We start from the raw sequence: 16705 nt of genomic DNA, 5'->3' as shown, positions 1-16705 counted from the left end.
TAAATATTTTGTTTGTTATATTGATTATTTTTTGAACGTGTAATATTTTAGTAATTTTATTAAATAACCTTTTGAAACGATCATGGATTGATATAAGAAGAGTAACCCCGATTCAATGAATACATTAATGAGTGATTTTTAATGATATTGGGAATGATTTCCGAATTTATATCTAATTAATTACGAATTTCTACGATTGCATCCAAATTTCAAGATTTTGGGTGCCACAGTAATAATACATTATTATTACTGCACTCTAATGTGTTATATAAACTAACATGGCAGCAAGAGGCTTCCTCCAGCAGACGAAAACCAGTTGGCGGTCTCTAGCAAACGAAAACAAGATGGCGGCTTCCAGCAGACGAAAACAAGATGGCAGCCTCTTGCAGTTGCAAACAGGATGATGGACGTGATATCATACTAGCTATCGATATATATTTATTTACCTTGGCATGGCCAGTGGGAGGTCAGTATGTCGGTGGCTTCCGTTGAGGAAGGATCTGTCATTTTTTTTTTAAATTTTATCCTCACTGCGTTCGATCTGAGACCGCCAAGATCTATGACGTAAGTGCGTTTTTAAAATAACATTTTATTACAATTTTATAAATATATATATATTTTAAATTTCCCATTAAAATAATAACGAATTTTTAATATGGCGGGTGTGATGTCATAAGTCAAGATAGCAACATGTTTTTATTTAAATTTATATTAATTATTTTTTAATTTTTAAATTTTTTTTCCTGATTTTCTAGCATAAAACATATGGTTTTAATGATGGTGGTCATAACCTAAATTGCTTAGTTCTAGAATAAATATGGCCACCGTAACTAAATCAGCATTTATGATTTCATACATATCCAAGATGACGGACGTAACGAAAAGTACAACGTTCTTAGAATCCAAGATGGTGTCTGTAAAGAAATGTGCAAAGGTGGTGCCTTTATTCAAAATGTAATGTTTCTTAAAATTTTATAATTAAAATTTGTTATAAATTTTAAAATTGTTTCCGATTTGCTAATCAAAAATACGGATTTTCAAGTTGTGGCCTTAACGAAAATTGCAACGGTTACGTAACATTTCAAAATGGTGGCCATGTCATTCTAATTGTGAAGGTCAAGACCTCAGCAGTTTATGGTGGCTAGCTTTTAGGATTTTTAAGCTGCTTTTAGAAATTGTCTAGCCATTGTCATTTTTTAGGACTAAAACGGGATATTTTCCTTCAAAATAGGAATGTTTTCCTTTAAAATAGAAAAAAAAATAATTTTGAGATTTTTTTGAGATTTTTTTGGCGGATTTTAAAAAATGTAAATCTGGTTGATTTAGGCGAATTTTGGGCAACTTTGGGCAAATTTTGGATCAGTTTGGCAAATTTTGACAAATTTTGCATGTCAAGGTAAAGGTAAAGTTCAAATGTCAAGGTAAAGGTCAAGTTAAAATGTAAAGGTCGAGATCATCCAAGATGGCCGCAGTAACGTCACAATTCAAGATAGCGTCGACAATACACAATCCACAGCCTGAAGCCCGGGCTAGGACCGGCTATCATATACTACTATCCACATGTATTCGCCGTTGATGGAAAAGAAACCTTAACCTCATAAACAAGAAGAAAGTAATTATTTGTTTGGAGAACAAGTACCTTTTGCGAAACAGTGATATGGCGAAAAATATTGAGGATAAAGCGGGTTAAACCTTCTCGTATTTTCTCATGTGTGGTCTCTGGTGCTTCATGCCTTGGCTCCAAGCACGTGCTGAGATTGTGTCTTACCATTGACCGCGGGTATCAACTTCCTTGCTCACTACCCCCAAGCGAAAGCGATTTCCTGCTAAGATTTGATAAAGAATGCAATTAGTGCCAAAGTGAGTGCAATGTCGGGTAATTACTTCCCCTTATCTTCATAATATAATATCCATAGATGATTAAGATATATATTTATTATATCTAAATGTTGATTTTTAGAACAATTTGTCATTAAAACTTTACATCAAGGTTCATAAAAACCGAAACTCCATTCACGGGCTAATGTATTTTACTGAATTTCTTATTGAATATACACACTGATTTCCTTCGTGTAAAGCCATTCCCCCCATTTCTGAGGAGAGTGTCCATAACTTCTCGCTGAAAATATTGGAAGGTCACTGTGTGTTGAAATTTTAAGAATTAACAGGCCTTAGGATGTGTGATAAATTACCATTATGGATACAATAAGTCGTATATTCATGGTTTGTTTATTCAAAACTCTAAGTCATGAGGTTCATGTGACCTTCGGCACTCTTGTGCACAAGAAGTCAAGATCATGTTGTTTCGCTGGTGCTCACCAGGATCTCTCGGAGACCTCATTAGTCATCAAGTTAACCTATAGTCAACTGGAGACTTACCAACCCATTCTAGATCTCGAAACATCATTCAACAAAAAGAGGATTTTGTTGATTACAAGACATTTCAGCTTTGAACTAATTCCCGATTTTTAAATTTGTATTTTTATTCATACAAATATAAATTTTTGAAAGAAAAGAACGAAATATCTGTATAGAACTTTTTTTTCGAAGATAAAACCTCTTTTATTTTGCCCTCGTAGATCCGTATCTCCGGATAGACGGATAAGATTTGTAAACATTTAATTCAATTTTTTCCAAAAAAATGTCCAACTACGTTAGCAAAAACGTAACTATAAGTACGCCAAATACTTATTTTTAAAAATTTAATGTACAGTTCCTGCATATATGGTAATAAAATGTTATTTATTTTGTATAAAATAGCACCGAACATCATGGCTTACTTGGAGCGTCATCCCGACACTGCTCCAGCTGAACTCGTTTGCGTGACCGACATACATGTTTGAAACAGTAGAAAGTGGACCAATTCTTTGTTTAGAAATGACATGAAAAGTTATTTTTTTTTAATATTTCTAATGTCTTAAAATGATAAGTCTGCTTATTTAAGGATTTGGGTTTTGCTTACTATCCGGATTTTAGAACGTCCGGATTACATTTAGTCCCAGTTAGTCCAGATATACGAGGTTCAACTATAGCTAAATCAGTTTATTCTGAACGTTCTTCTGTCAATAATCTGGAAAACGTAAGTTTGGCTTTGGAAAAATATATATTCTGAATGATTTTCTAATCAATAGGTATGTGAAATGTTCATATTAGTATTAACGGAAATGTTCTTTTCACCAAGTTTTTCTCAAACATACAACCTTTAAATGAGTTTTTTTTAAAAATAAATTTAACATTAAGTGACTGAAGCTCTTTCTGCTTGGAAGTTTAGTTCCTTCTATATGTAAGAAGTATTCAATTTATTTTACCGCTAATGTATGGTTTTAATTGTTAACACAACAATTTTTTTTTGTTTCGGCCGTTATAACGCTACGTGTGAATATTAACATGTTGAGCTTCCTGAATGTGAATATTTGTTAAATTTTTTTCGAACTTATTAAAATATCAGCTAATTTAAGAAAATATTTCTTCCATCAATTCAAAAACATTTTTAATTTATTTGATTACATGCGGTATTTTATTTTAGCATTATTTTAGACTAGGAATTGTCTTGTTAATATTACTCCTGAAATTTGATCAGTTATTTTGAGTAGTCACTGTAAATATTTTGTTAGTTGTTATTATTATCATCGTAAAATTTTTGTTTTACGATATATGGTTTTCATAACTTTACAATAAAAATATATATGTACACACAAAATATGTGTTCAAAAATATTTTAGTAATTAATATACTATATTTAGAATCTATAAGCGAAAATGTTCTTCACGTACTCTTGAAATTTTATTCAGCAATAAATAAGAAATATATCCAGTTCGGTGAAACATTCTAATGTTAGTGCAAACAGCATATAGTAGGTATAAAAATATCATAGTTTAAAAAATTTACAATTTAAGAAATCTACGAAATAGATCTTGGATTTATCAAAATATTTATCTGGCATATTTAATATTTTTTTAATACTTTAAGCTCTGAAAAACTAGTCAGTTAACGAAATCAGAAGTATTGGTTGAAATTATAAATATGACAGGTAAAATAAACCACGAGAAATTCTTTGTTTTTTTTTTTCTCTAGAAATTTTTTTATTAATGTTTTAATGGATCCATCTGAAAACATTAGCTTTAGATTAAGAGTTCCTTTGCTCTTTGAAAGTTTGATATGTTTTCTTAGTTTTCATAGCACTTGCCAATACAGCCATTATTTTAGAGTGTTTCGCGGACAGTTTTCAGTGATATATAGTTTGTTGTAATGCGTATTAAAAAATCAAATTGAGTTGGCTAGTATCCATGTTATAAAAGTATTCGTTGAACAAGTAATGAATATGCACATACACATACACTGGAAGCTAACATATACATAGTAAATAATGCACATTTTTAAATATACAACTTAAATGCAGCTTAATAATTTCTGCTGCTTCCTTCAAGGGTTACAACTACACGTGACGTGACACAGTAATGCATTCTTTTCGGTGAAAGGTAGGCAAACGTGTGAGTGAGCAGTTGCTGCAAATAACACACGCATCCACTTGTAGAATGAGGTTTTGCTGAGGACGTGGCTTTACGTGAAAACGTATCGCAGTAGCACCGAGTGTTTTGTGGAGGAGGCAGTTCAGAGTGTGGTACGCAAATGAAAATAAAGACGATACAGAGATATTCTGATCTTCTGAACAAGATGTCAGCTTGGAATTTATATTAGCTAATGGAACTGTCAAAATATGCATGCGTAAACAATGAAAATCTACTATTTACCAATAGTAGTTCTGCAGCGGACATATGCTTTTGTTGATGGAGAGATATAAGAGCCAAAATGCATTGCCTTGGATTTAACTGTTTCTCGGCCATACAATTTTTCTGTTGTTTATTACAGAAAGTTCGAGTTTTTAAATGCATGAAATGCTATGAGTTAACAATAAATGGTTGGAAAAAAAAGGGTTTCCGGTAAAATTATTGGGGTTTATAGATTATTTAATTTATTATAATGACTGAAAAATTAAAAGTATTATTATTAATCACGCTTTAAGAACTGCTAAAAATATATTGATGCGAGTTACGTTTCGAATCAAAGAAACAACTAACAATACAAACATATTTTAAACTAAATATTTTCCGAAACCAAGATGGCATTATTTGGTCTCTATCTCTCCCCCTTTAAATTGTTGAATGCGAAGTTTTAGGCCTAATTTGTCACAATTTTCACAAAGTGATCCGAGATCATAACCTCAAATTATGTGGTAACCATATTTGCCATGACCATAGATTTCGACAGTCCCACTGGCAAATAATCTATGTGGCACAAATATTGTGGCAGAACCACGAGAACGCTGCAAGCATGTGTGCGAGGTGTGTCCGGGTCACTTGCGGAAGGCATCGCGGTCCGCGAAGCAGCACAGCACGCACTGCATGTGGAGGTGCTGCGGCTGCCGGGCCCCGCGCCGCGGCCGCCCGCACTCCGCGCCTCAGGGCGGCCCCTCGCGGCCGACCTCGTCCTCGCCCTCGTCCCCGGCGGCGGGCGGGCTCGCCACGCCCTCCAGGTCCGGGTCCGAGCTCGAGTGCGTCAGCGTGAAGGGCAGCTTCAGGGCCAGCTCGCCGCCGATGGCGCCCACCAGCAGCTTCACCTGGGCACACGCAACACCTGCCCGTCAACTACCTTTCTGAGCGTTTAGCTCCAGCTATAACATTGCAATGCAGTTTATATCATATCGTTGTTTTTCTTGCGGAGGTCAGAGTTGTTTCGAAATAAATTTTTGAAATGCATTTACAATTTTTATAATTACATTTTAAATAAAAATTTAGATTTTTTTTGTAATAGGTACTTCTGTAAACATCTACAGTGCTATGTTTATCGGTTTTAAAATTACATTACATAAAATTTGTATTAAGTACTGTGCCGCCACCTAGTAATTTTGGCACACTTTTAAATTTGAATTTTTTTTAACTTAAATAATGTCTCCAATCATTCCTCTCCTGCATGAACTTAAACTTGTTCCGCCTCCTGTACACACCCATCCAACATTTGTCAGACTCGTCTCCCCAAAATTTCCCAGCCTTACCAATTCAATGACCCAGCAGGGCGATCCTTTTATTCACGCCTTGGCGCACGGATGTCTCCTGTAATTCGTCCCCGATTCGTGACGAGAACTGCTAGGCCCTGCAAGCTCTTAGGACCGGCCAGTTCCTAGACCTCGCCTGACGCGAGCACTTCTTGGCATGATCGCGAATCATCTTCGCCAAAGTACAGTCATGCCTCGGGGTCTTGTAGACCACCTTTCCCACTGGCATCTCAGTTTTAACCCCTCCCCCCTCTCCAAGTTTTCCTGGGAACACCGCCCCGGGTCTTTGACCGGCCAATAACCCCGGCCAGGCTCGGCCTCGCTCCAAGGCCACGACTGTAGTACACGAAGTACATGCTTATGCCACCTAGGGGTAGTTTTGCGAATCACTTCCCCTGGGAGTTTGAACACCCGCGGAATGCCTGCCCTCTGGCGTCTCCCGCAGGAACCAGTTCAAGTAGTTACTCCTCAGGCCACCATAGCGCTGGCTCAGTCCTCTTCATAAGCTAAATTCAGCTACCGGCTACCCGCGCAAGTCGATCTCTACTCAGTTCAGCCATACCTTAGTAGGTCGCGCTGACATCGGGCAGTACCACCAACTTCGAGATATCGAAGTCTGCCTTCCTCGACAAGCACCTCGGTAATGTTCGGAACCTTTTGGTTCAAAAGCCGAAGACCCCCCCTTTCTTCCGTTAACATCGCTTTTAATTACGAGTCTCGGCCGTCCCTAACTTACTGCATTGCGCGCCGCGATTCAGGACTGACTGCATAGAACGAGACATCATTGGGACGCCTCGCCGTGTTGTTCCTCTTAAGATGTGATCAGATTAGACATGGGATGTTTCCCAACATAGTAGTGTTTAGGCGTTAGTCAGTACACATAAATATAGCTAAAGTAGTCATGTATAAGTCATTGTAGATAAATTTTTTTTTTGAGAATCATGGATCATCCGCGTTGCGTTCGCCTGGTAAATCATCGGGCAGACCCTGGAAGACATCACCCTGTTTGGTGAGTTCTTAGCACCACCCCTCCCCCTCCTGTATTCCTGCCTATTCCACCTACTGTCTGTAATTCAGTCCTAAACATATGTGTTTGGATCTGTTCACAGACAGGGACCAAGTAACAGGGTTCAAGTGCCATAGTAACTCGTGCCAGAGTACAAGTACCAGGCACCGAACACCGGACCCAGGTACTTTGCCAAAGACCAGATCAGTCTACACAGGGTGGATGACCCAGGGCCTCTGAAGTCTCGTCAGCTGCCCCACTTCATCCCTCAATCTCCGAAATGCCAGCCTTGCATTTTTCTAAAACCTTTTTCGGACTAGCATCTTACCACGACGTTTCTTCGATATGAAATCAAGAACCTCACTACGATTATTTAAAGTGTTTAATTATCACGAATTTTCTTTAATTTGAGTGAATTGTATAATAAGGGCCAGCCCATTCTTATATTAATGTAATCTCAATTCCATGTTGTATATGCTTTCTGTTAATTAACTCACATTATGTAGCTTTATATAATTACAAATAGCCAAAAGTAAAATAAAAAACAGAGAAACTAACGTCTGGAGGACATCATTGTTTTACCTTCTGGAACCAAAAGATCCACTCGTTCCCCTCAGTTATCAGGTGAGAGTGACGAGACGGGACAGTACATAAATAAACTGCAAGAATAATTAAAATGGATAAAAATACATTGCTGCGTAATGGAACGTTTTTGTACACACGTCTTTGCTGATTTACTTTGTTAGCCATAGAAAAACTTCAAGAATGGACAACAAAGATGACTACACAAAAATGCAAGATAAATTGAAATCAATTTTTCCTACAGAAAAAAAGCATTAAAACGAATTAATTTTACTTGTGTTATTGTTTTTTAAATAGTATTACAATTACTGCAATTGAGTTCAAGAATGTCTGCATTAATAATGCTAGAACATGATTTGTAAGTTTTTTAATGCATGCAATTATAAAACATTTACTTAGAATACAATAGTGCTCGCTGAACTTAGACATGTATAAAACATTATTTAAAATTTGGCCAGTAGTTCCGACCACTCCAGCGTATGACGAATGTGATTTCGTCACGTTTGATGCTTCTAAACCTTTAGGTCGCTTTTGCGCGCGCGTGTGGTAGCTATTACGGATTAGTTCGGAGAGTTGGCATATGAAGCGCCTTTTGCCGAGCGTCCGGGCGAGGATTGTTTCTTAGCCGGAGGTTGGCAGCGCTGGGGAAGGCGCGCTGATGAATTTAAGGAGTTCGCTCAAGGTCTATAGAAAACAGGTTATTTCTGACAGTTATCGAGCCGTCATTGGACAGATGTGAGTGACGTAGGCGGACGACCACAAATTTGAGGGAATTCAAAATTTACTCGTGGTTAAAAGGTTTAAATTTTCGGGCTGATCTAAATTTAAGGATAAAACATACAGTCGAAACATATGATAAATTATAGTGAGTTCTATAGTCAAACTTTGTTATAGTTCTGTTTTTCCCATCAAAAATTAAGCTTAACTTATTATTTAAAAATGAAAAAAATTATAATGGGCAAGTTTTGAGCGCAATGTGCCGTTTTTTGCAATGCTCACAGCAACGGCTGATTTAATACTAATGCATTACGTACGCAATTTATATTGCCACCGGGATAAATATTAATAAAAGTTGAAGTATTATATTAAGAGTTATGTGATAGCTTCTTTGGGGGTTCGGTTCTAGTGTCATTAAGTGTCTTTTTGCAGACGCCAACAAAGCTGATCTGTGTAAACAGAAATTTATTAGTATAGACATTTTTAGAAGTTTTTTTATCTGAGCACTATGTAGATCAAGACTATTTTAAGGTCGTATAATGCTTAACTGTTGCTTGTGCTACCTTTAGTACATTTTGGACAGGACTTATGTATAAACATATTTAAATTTCCTTTAACCTAGTAGTAAGCTATTCATCACACTAATCTATCAAAATTGCATGAAGCAAAACAATTGAATTGTATCATTAAGCTCTTTGGACTACGAAACATGTTTACACATAAAGTATTTCTGGAGTGTAGCAGGTTCTAGGAAATAGGCGAATGTAACTAGTAGGTCTGTTAGGTTACTTACAATACGTTGTTAATTCTTTAACGTATCACACATGCTATGAACATCTCATAATATCAAGTTACCACATATGCTATTAACATCATTATGACATAGAAGGTCACATTAATTTGCAAATTCATTAGATTATTTATCATGCAGTGCATTTTAGTTTGCTTATTACACAGGTTATGAGATAGACATGTGAAGATGTTTTCAAGCTGGTGTTCGAAATGTGCACGTTCCACACTCCTCACTCACCAACGTGTCATCCAGCAATAGCCAGCGAGATACATATTGAACAAGAAAGAGGTCCTCAAATATGTAACTCAAAACCTGTATGTACAAAGGCCATTGATAACAGTCTTTATAATATGATTAATTTTGTCAGTTTCTCGATAGGTTTGTATGGGTTGAAATGGTTTCATTTCATACAGTATCTTATACAAAAATAATTATTCTTAGATAATTTGTGAGGCACCCTACCAAATATCCCATCGTGTAATCTGAACTGAGTCATCTACCTCAAATAAAATAATAAAATAAACTATCAAAAATTATATTTTCAGTTTATTGAGGGTTAAAAATTTATGTCAGTTATAAACATATTACGTGTTTTAAATTGCAACACTAGTGCACATATAATACTGGAGACAAGAATTGTTATTTGGTTTCTTGTCCATTGAGGTTTAAACTGGTGTTCTCTACAGCGTGTTGTGATTGTTTGCCTAGAGCGCCACCACATGTGACTGGGCATGTGGACCCGACGGCCATCTCAGGGCCGTGAAGTAGCCCGCGCGCGACTGCTCGCCAGCCCCTATACTGCTTGCCAGCCCCTATACTGCTTGCCAGCCCCTATACTGCTTGCAGTCCGACCTGCCTGCCCGCTCCGAGCGGCGGCCTCTTCGCACGAGTGGTGGTCGCCACAGGCTCTAGAGGTCCCTTCACAGGTGCTACACGTGGTCGGGGGATGAAGGCATTCACAGTGTCTGGTAAAAGGGGTTATATTACACATGTTAAGTATTCGGACAAACACTGATAAACCCTATACACATTGATTAAACTGCGAAAAAAATACAAACGTCAAATCGCCCGGTGTACGTGCGGGCCAGGACACCACGTGACCTGGCCTAGCAATATGTCTTGTAGTTTCGTTTAAAATAAGTTCCACGTAACTTAAAGAAATAAGTGAAACAGTCCAACACCCGGAGTAGAGTTATACATCAGTAATAACAGAGTAAACAGTAAGCCTAAACTCTGCTATCATTTTGTCACACTTCACGCTCTCTCTTCATGATATGTGTAACTAGTGGATATTTTAGTTTCAAAAGGCAAAATAATGATTTCGTCTAGATAGCTATAAGTGCCTCTATGTTTATTTAACTTTTGATTACTTTCACACAGAATAATGAACTTGATAAATTGATTGACAAATATATATTATAAAATTAAACTAACATGGATTTAAAATTACATTATCAAAAGAATGGGCCGGCCCTAATTAGAAAATTACCATTAATCGTTCTACATAATTACAATGGAATCAGAAACAATAAACAGATCGACAATAAACAATCCTATTAAAGTCCCGAAAGAAAAATTTCTGGTGTCCCGATATTTGCAACGTCGTGATTTAATGTTTATACAGAATACATAAAAAAAGCTGAAGGACTGGAGGTATGATGTTTGTTGGCCGAAGTTGAGCTGCTAACGAGGCGTCAGGGCGCCTTAGTCGTCCTGCTAGCTGGAGGAAGGACTCGAGGGTGGTGTTATTAGGTCCGCATCCGGCCCTTGGACCCTGTCTGTGAACAGGTCTGAATCAAACATGATCAGAACATGATCACAGACAGTTAGCGAAATAGACAGCAAATGCCTACTAACAAAGATGATTGTGGTAGGGGAATAAGGTAAGTCAAAAAATCACCATACAGGGAGATGGCTTCTAGCATCGGCCAGGGTGCGGAGCTCGCGAACACGCGGTTGTCGCGAACGTTTCCATGATTAAAAAATAGAAATTATTATGCAGCATTATAAACGAAGCATGGCTACTTCTACGAGGTACACAGACTGACTAATTACTAAAGTTGTGGGAATCACATTCTTTGCCTAATTGATTACATCTTTAAACAACGACCGGAGTGAAGTCTTGATGTGCGGCTCGCGGTGTGGTCAGTCTGCTGTCGCGGCGCGAAGTAAGTTTGGGGTGGCAGCGACTCGTAATTAAAAGACGAAGTCAATCAAAAGAAAGGGGGAAGGCTTCGGCTTCCGGACCGAAAGGTTCTGAAGATTTCCGAGGGGCTTGTCGAGAAATACTGACTTCGATATCTCGCAGTTGGTGGTACTGGCCGATGTCAGCGCGACCTACTGAGGGGTGTCCGAAACAAGTAAAAATCGACTCACACGAGGCTACTGCTAAAGCATTGGGCTTATGGAGGGGACTAGTGCTATGCTCTGGTGACTTGTAAATGAAGTACGGGTCACTGTTTGTTGCATGAGGTGCCAGGGGCCAGGCGTTTAGTGGGCGTTCAAACACCCAGGGGAAATAACTCGCAACTCTGCCACTAGATGGCAGAGGCAGTACTTTCGAAGACTAGTGTCGAGACACTGAGACAGGCCGACCCTGGCCGGGGTTAGTGGCCGGTCAGTGCTCTATGCAGTGTTCCCAGGAAAGCTTGGTGAAGTGGGCAGGGGGGGGGGGGTGGTTGTGGTAACTGCGATGACAGTGGGAACGAGGCTCGACTGAGCCTGGAGGCGTGACTGGACGTTGGTGAAAATGATTCGAGATCATGCCCTGGAGTGCTCACGTCAGGCAAGGTCTTAGAAACAGCCTGCCATGATAGCTTGCAGGGCATAGCAGTTCTTGTCTTGGCTTAAGGGAGAATGACAGGCGACGGATGTGCGCCATAGCGGGGATAAGACGATAGCACATGCTGGGTGTTTAGATGGTAGGCAAAATTATATTTATGCTGGAAACGATTGGGGAGACATGTCTGACAAAGATGAAACGGGAGTGAACAGGAGCCAGAGAAAGTTTAAGTTCTTGCAGCAAAAAATGACGCGACATTATTTTTCAAAAATTCAAATTTACCATTTTGCCCAAAATACTAGTTTGCGGCACAGTAGGCTTCATTAAATATTTATTTACAAAACAACCAATATCAATTTTTTCACTACTTTCACTCTGCCACCGTCACACGGTACTTATGGTTCCATCGATGTAGTGACAGTTGCTATAGGGCTTGGCAGATTCCATCCCAAGCATTCCTGGTTATGTCGTACGTTATCGTCTATAATAAAATTGCTGTCAACAAGACATTTAGCCAAGTAAAACAAATAAATAAAATAAATGTAGGCTCTCATGCTTTTAGTTTTACAAAATATTAATATTTTTGGTTTATATTCATAATATATATTTTTATAAATCTTAGTTACTTAAATAATTTAATTATTCACAGGGAAATACAATTTTATTCCATAACTCTCAGGTCACTAAGCAGCTCATTAATTAAAGTTTTATTTCATTATCTCACATTACAACCAACAGAATAGGGCTCTAAATTTTTTTTATTGCCTACGGTTTGAGAAACATTTAAGGCTTGTAACATTTTAATGATGATCATGTATATGATACAGAAGCATCTCAGATAACTCGATTACTGAGGGTGTATGACTTAACCACATTCAACTTGTAGCCAAATGGTTAGAATTTGATGATAATAAGAGACCATTATAGATGTGCCTGACATTTTTGTTATTAGCAATACATTAGTCAACCTTCAGAAAAACAAGAAAATTGAAAGGTTTTGAAAACTCTCTTAATGAAGGAGCATACGATCAACAGTTCTAACTGCTAACATTTATAAATAACATCTACTGTGAGAGATACTGTACCGTATGTATTAGAAACTATAAAACTAAACATTTGGCTACTGATACTCAGTCAGCAACTCCATCACAAATGTACGTTGATGAAATTTGTTTCCGGCTAACTATATCACACTCATATAAAAATCCCACTTATACGTATCCCATTTATTACAGTATAAAAGTGTAATTTATTGAAGCATTTTTGCCAAAATAAGATATAAAATGTTGATTCATAAATTGACTGATAATGTATCTGTTTCTCTCTCTCTCTCTCTACACATACAAACAAACATATACCTCTCGGTTCTTTTATTACACATAACAAACTTCAAATAATTGCACGTACAACTGCGGTACAGAACCAGAGAATCAACACAAGAACTTAGATGAAATAAAAAAACTGTCAATATTTTAAACTTTTATTAAAAATAAACAGTTAGATGGTTTGGTGTTCAAAAATTATCAAACATTATCGTAATACTAAATGAACTTTTTCCTTGATAACTTAATATACACGCCAAATTTAAAAATCTCTTCACACATTAAAGGAATCAATTGAAAATTATTATAAATTTGTTGTAATCTTCGTTATCTACTTTATTGCATCCATTAGATAATTTCAGTATATACAATACTGCACACAAGTAATGAAGGTTTGTTAAAAAAATACATAAAGAATAAATTCAATTTATATTATGTCAAAGTGCTAATACATCTGCAGCCACTTTAAATAGTTTGTAATCAACAAATTTAAAAAAAGGAAAGATACATTGAAAGTTAATTTTAAAAATACATTTATTTATTGTAACACAAATATTTATTGACAATAAATAAATTTAATAATGGGCAGCCAAGAATTATTTTATCTGTTCTTTCATAAGTTATCTATTTGAAAAGAACATTTTTTGCAAATGTCAAAGAGCATGTTTGTAAAGCTTTAATTGCTGAGTAAGAATGATTTTTGTTTGTTTTAAAAGTTATGTTTACAGGTGGCATATTATAAAACTTTTGTATTATTGTTTGCTTTGGAAAAGTATAATCCTTCTGAAATAATTTAGGCTTTTGGATAGAAACATGAGATAATGAGTATATGTTTAAACATGCTACGGGAAAAGCCTTTAGAGCATTTTAAACAGAAAGTTTCCGAGTCAGACATAGTGATTGTTTAGCAGTCTGTTGATTTTAAAAAAATTTCTTTGTCATTATAAATTAACTTTTGATATAAAAAATGAAATAATGTTTTAATCTAATTACCTAACACTAACACCATATTACTCAAGGCAAATCAAGCAGAATTGAGTTCCTGTAAAATATATTTACTATAAACTTTCCAGTTAATGTGGTTATGTACACACAACCCAAGAAATTTTGTTGCAGTGTTGAGTAAATTTCTACAATCATCTTTTTTTTTTTTTTTTTTATCTTTTTGACGCCAAAAAAAATACTAACATCAGCTGAAGTTTTTCTTTCATTAAAACTGAAGTTGGTTTGTTGCATAGAAGGCACTGTATCTTTTTTAGCACCTCAAAGAGAACAAAAATACTTTACAAAATTTAAAGCAAATGATTTGAAAAAAAAATTAAGTACATATTCATAAAAGTTATAAATAAAATGTGTTCTGATGGTGCATATTGCTAAGAAAGCACATATTGTGCACATTCAATTCCTTTGATATTTATAATTAAAATAATGTTAAAGTCGGTACTAATAAACATTACAACACATATATATTACTTTAGGGGATTCGGGATTTGTTGTAGGGTGGGAGGACTTTGGCAGGTGACCCATAAAAAGTAAAATACAAAATAGATAGAACACATAACAGCAGTATTTTATTCTTTCTTTTAGATACAAAACAAATCTAGCTGATAGATGGGGGTCCACTTGCTCTTTAGGAAGCAGAGTGGCATGGATTGGCGATGATAATGTTACGATTATAAAAACATAATCTTCGTTGTGGGAAAACTTCTGGGTTCATAAATGGATAGCCCAATTTAAGATTTTATTGCACAGTTTTATTGATAACTAATATTTACATCACTAACAAATAATCAATTACACTTAAAAATGTTTATTCTCCAGTCACTCGGATTTACACGCTGCAGCACCCCTCGTGGACCTCCGTCGCGGGACTCTGCCGCCACACTCAGTCGCCGCCGTTGCACTTCCCTTCGCCGAGGATCCGCTTGACGCTTCGTTCGGAACCTCGCTCGGGACTCTCGCCGCACCTGTTGCACTCTCGCCAACCAACTATCGCCGAGGAACTCCGCCGCAACCGCAGCACTATCGCTCAGACTGTCGCCGAGAAACTCTCTCGCCCAGACTCTCACCCAGACTCCGCCCGACCCACGGCACTATCACCCAGACACTCACCCCGGCACTGCCGCGGAGGCCGGCGTCTGGGCTTATACAGAGCCTCGCGCCCTTCTAGAAGTGACGAGCGCGGCCGGGGCCAGTCGCGTCATCTCGCACCGACCCGACGCCCGAAGCGTCGAGAAGGGAATCGGCACCTCGCGTGATGGCCGGCGGGATTCCCAATTGCTGCCAGGTGCCAGGTAACGGCGCTGAGTCAGGGCACCGCGCGGGCGCGGCGGGGTTAAGGAGGGTAGCGACGACCCTGGTAATCCGCCAGGCGCGCGTGGCATGTCTCACGTCAGCGGCGGCCACGTGACGTCAGTGGCCGTGCGGGGCCGCCAGCCAGCTCCGAACCTGCGCGCGCCGCGGCATTGCTTACTTTTCGTAACATAGGTTGGGGAAAATAGTATAAACTAAAGAAATTTTGTTTTGTAGGATAGTTAAAAAATAAAGTAACACCCAAAACAAAAATTTTCAGAAACTTTTTTTCTCTAAAACTTTTATGGCCATTGTTTACGAGACTGGCTTTTCAAAAGAATGTTAATTGAAAATTTACCAACACATTGGCAAGGTTTTACTTTGGTGGATAGGTTTTTGCAGGTCTAGAGGTAATTTTAAATAGCTTCTGAATAATAACTTAAATAAAAAATTAGTTGGATAATGTTATACTGGTGTCAATACACCACTTCACATATAAATGCGAGTTTCTCGGATTCCAATGGGAATTTTCAAATGCTGCTTTTAGGATAAATAAAGGTTGGTCTATAGTTTTGAAAACCACCACATTTTTAATTTTATTTTTTATGGAAAGTAATATATCTAGAAATTTAACATATACAAAATGTATTTTCATATTTATACATTAGTTTATTATCTAGAAGGGTTGCAACAGAAAAAAAGCAAATAAAAATATAAAATGGTTATTTTGTATTCTTGGATTTTTATAGTAATTCTGAAAAAAACAGTGAAGCTATAACTGTAATATTTCATTATCCAAGAAATAATTTTTTTCCATTAGTATGTACATAGAAGGATATAATTTCCAATAAGTTTATTATTTGAAACAAGACATCTGCATGTTTGGAGCTGTTGTAAGTCGTTGCAAAGGCATTTAATTATTGGTTATTCATATTTCATAATATTGGTGTGTGGTGATATTGGTTTTAACCTCTTAGCAACCTCTTAGCAACCTCTTTGCATGAACATTGTTTAACCTTCAATATTACCTCTTATTCAAATCTATGTTTTAATTCATGTAAATATCTAAGTCATGTTTTGTGCTTAATAAAGCCTTAGTTTCTGAAGATAAGGTTTATTATGTCAATTTATTAGGCACATTCTATCAAGAAACATTTAA

At 37.1% G+C, this 16705-nt stretch overlaps 1 protein-coding gene across 1 annotated transcript in view; it reads right to left on the bottom strand.

Annotated features, from left to right (window-relative positions):
• Positions 1–408: 408 nt before the first annotated feature.
• The window catches only part of LOC134546166 (arrestin homolog), a 522610-nt gene continuing 506313 nt past the window's right edge, over positions 409–16705 (bottom strand). The window contains exons 7-9 of the mRNA XM_063388746.1: positions 5483–5617; positions 5358–5419; positions 409–568 (exon numbers count right to left, since the gene is read on the bottom strand). Of these exons, the coding sequence (XP_063244816.1) occupies positions 439–568; positions 5358–5419; positions 5483–5617 (327 nt within the window). The 3' untranslated portion in view covers positions 409–438. The remainder of the gene's footprint in view (positions 569–5357; positions 5420–5482; positions 5618–16705) is intronic.

The sequence above is a fragment of the Bacillus rossius genome, chromosome 1, assembly GCF_032445375.1.
Source record: "Bacillus rossius redtenbacheri isolate Brsri chromosome 1, Brsri_v3, whole genome shotgun sequence".
Taxonomy (NCBI): domain Eukaryota; kingdom Metazoa; phylum Arthropoda; class Insecta; order Phasmatodea; family Bacillidae; genus Bacillus; species Bacillus rossius.
This window is presented reverse-complemented; position numbering and strand designations above follow the sequence as displayed.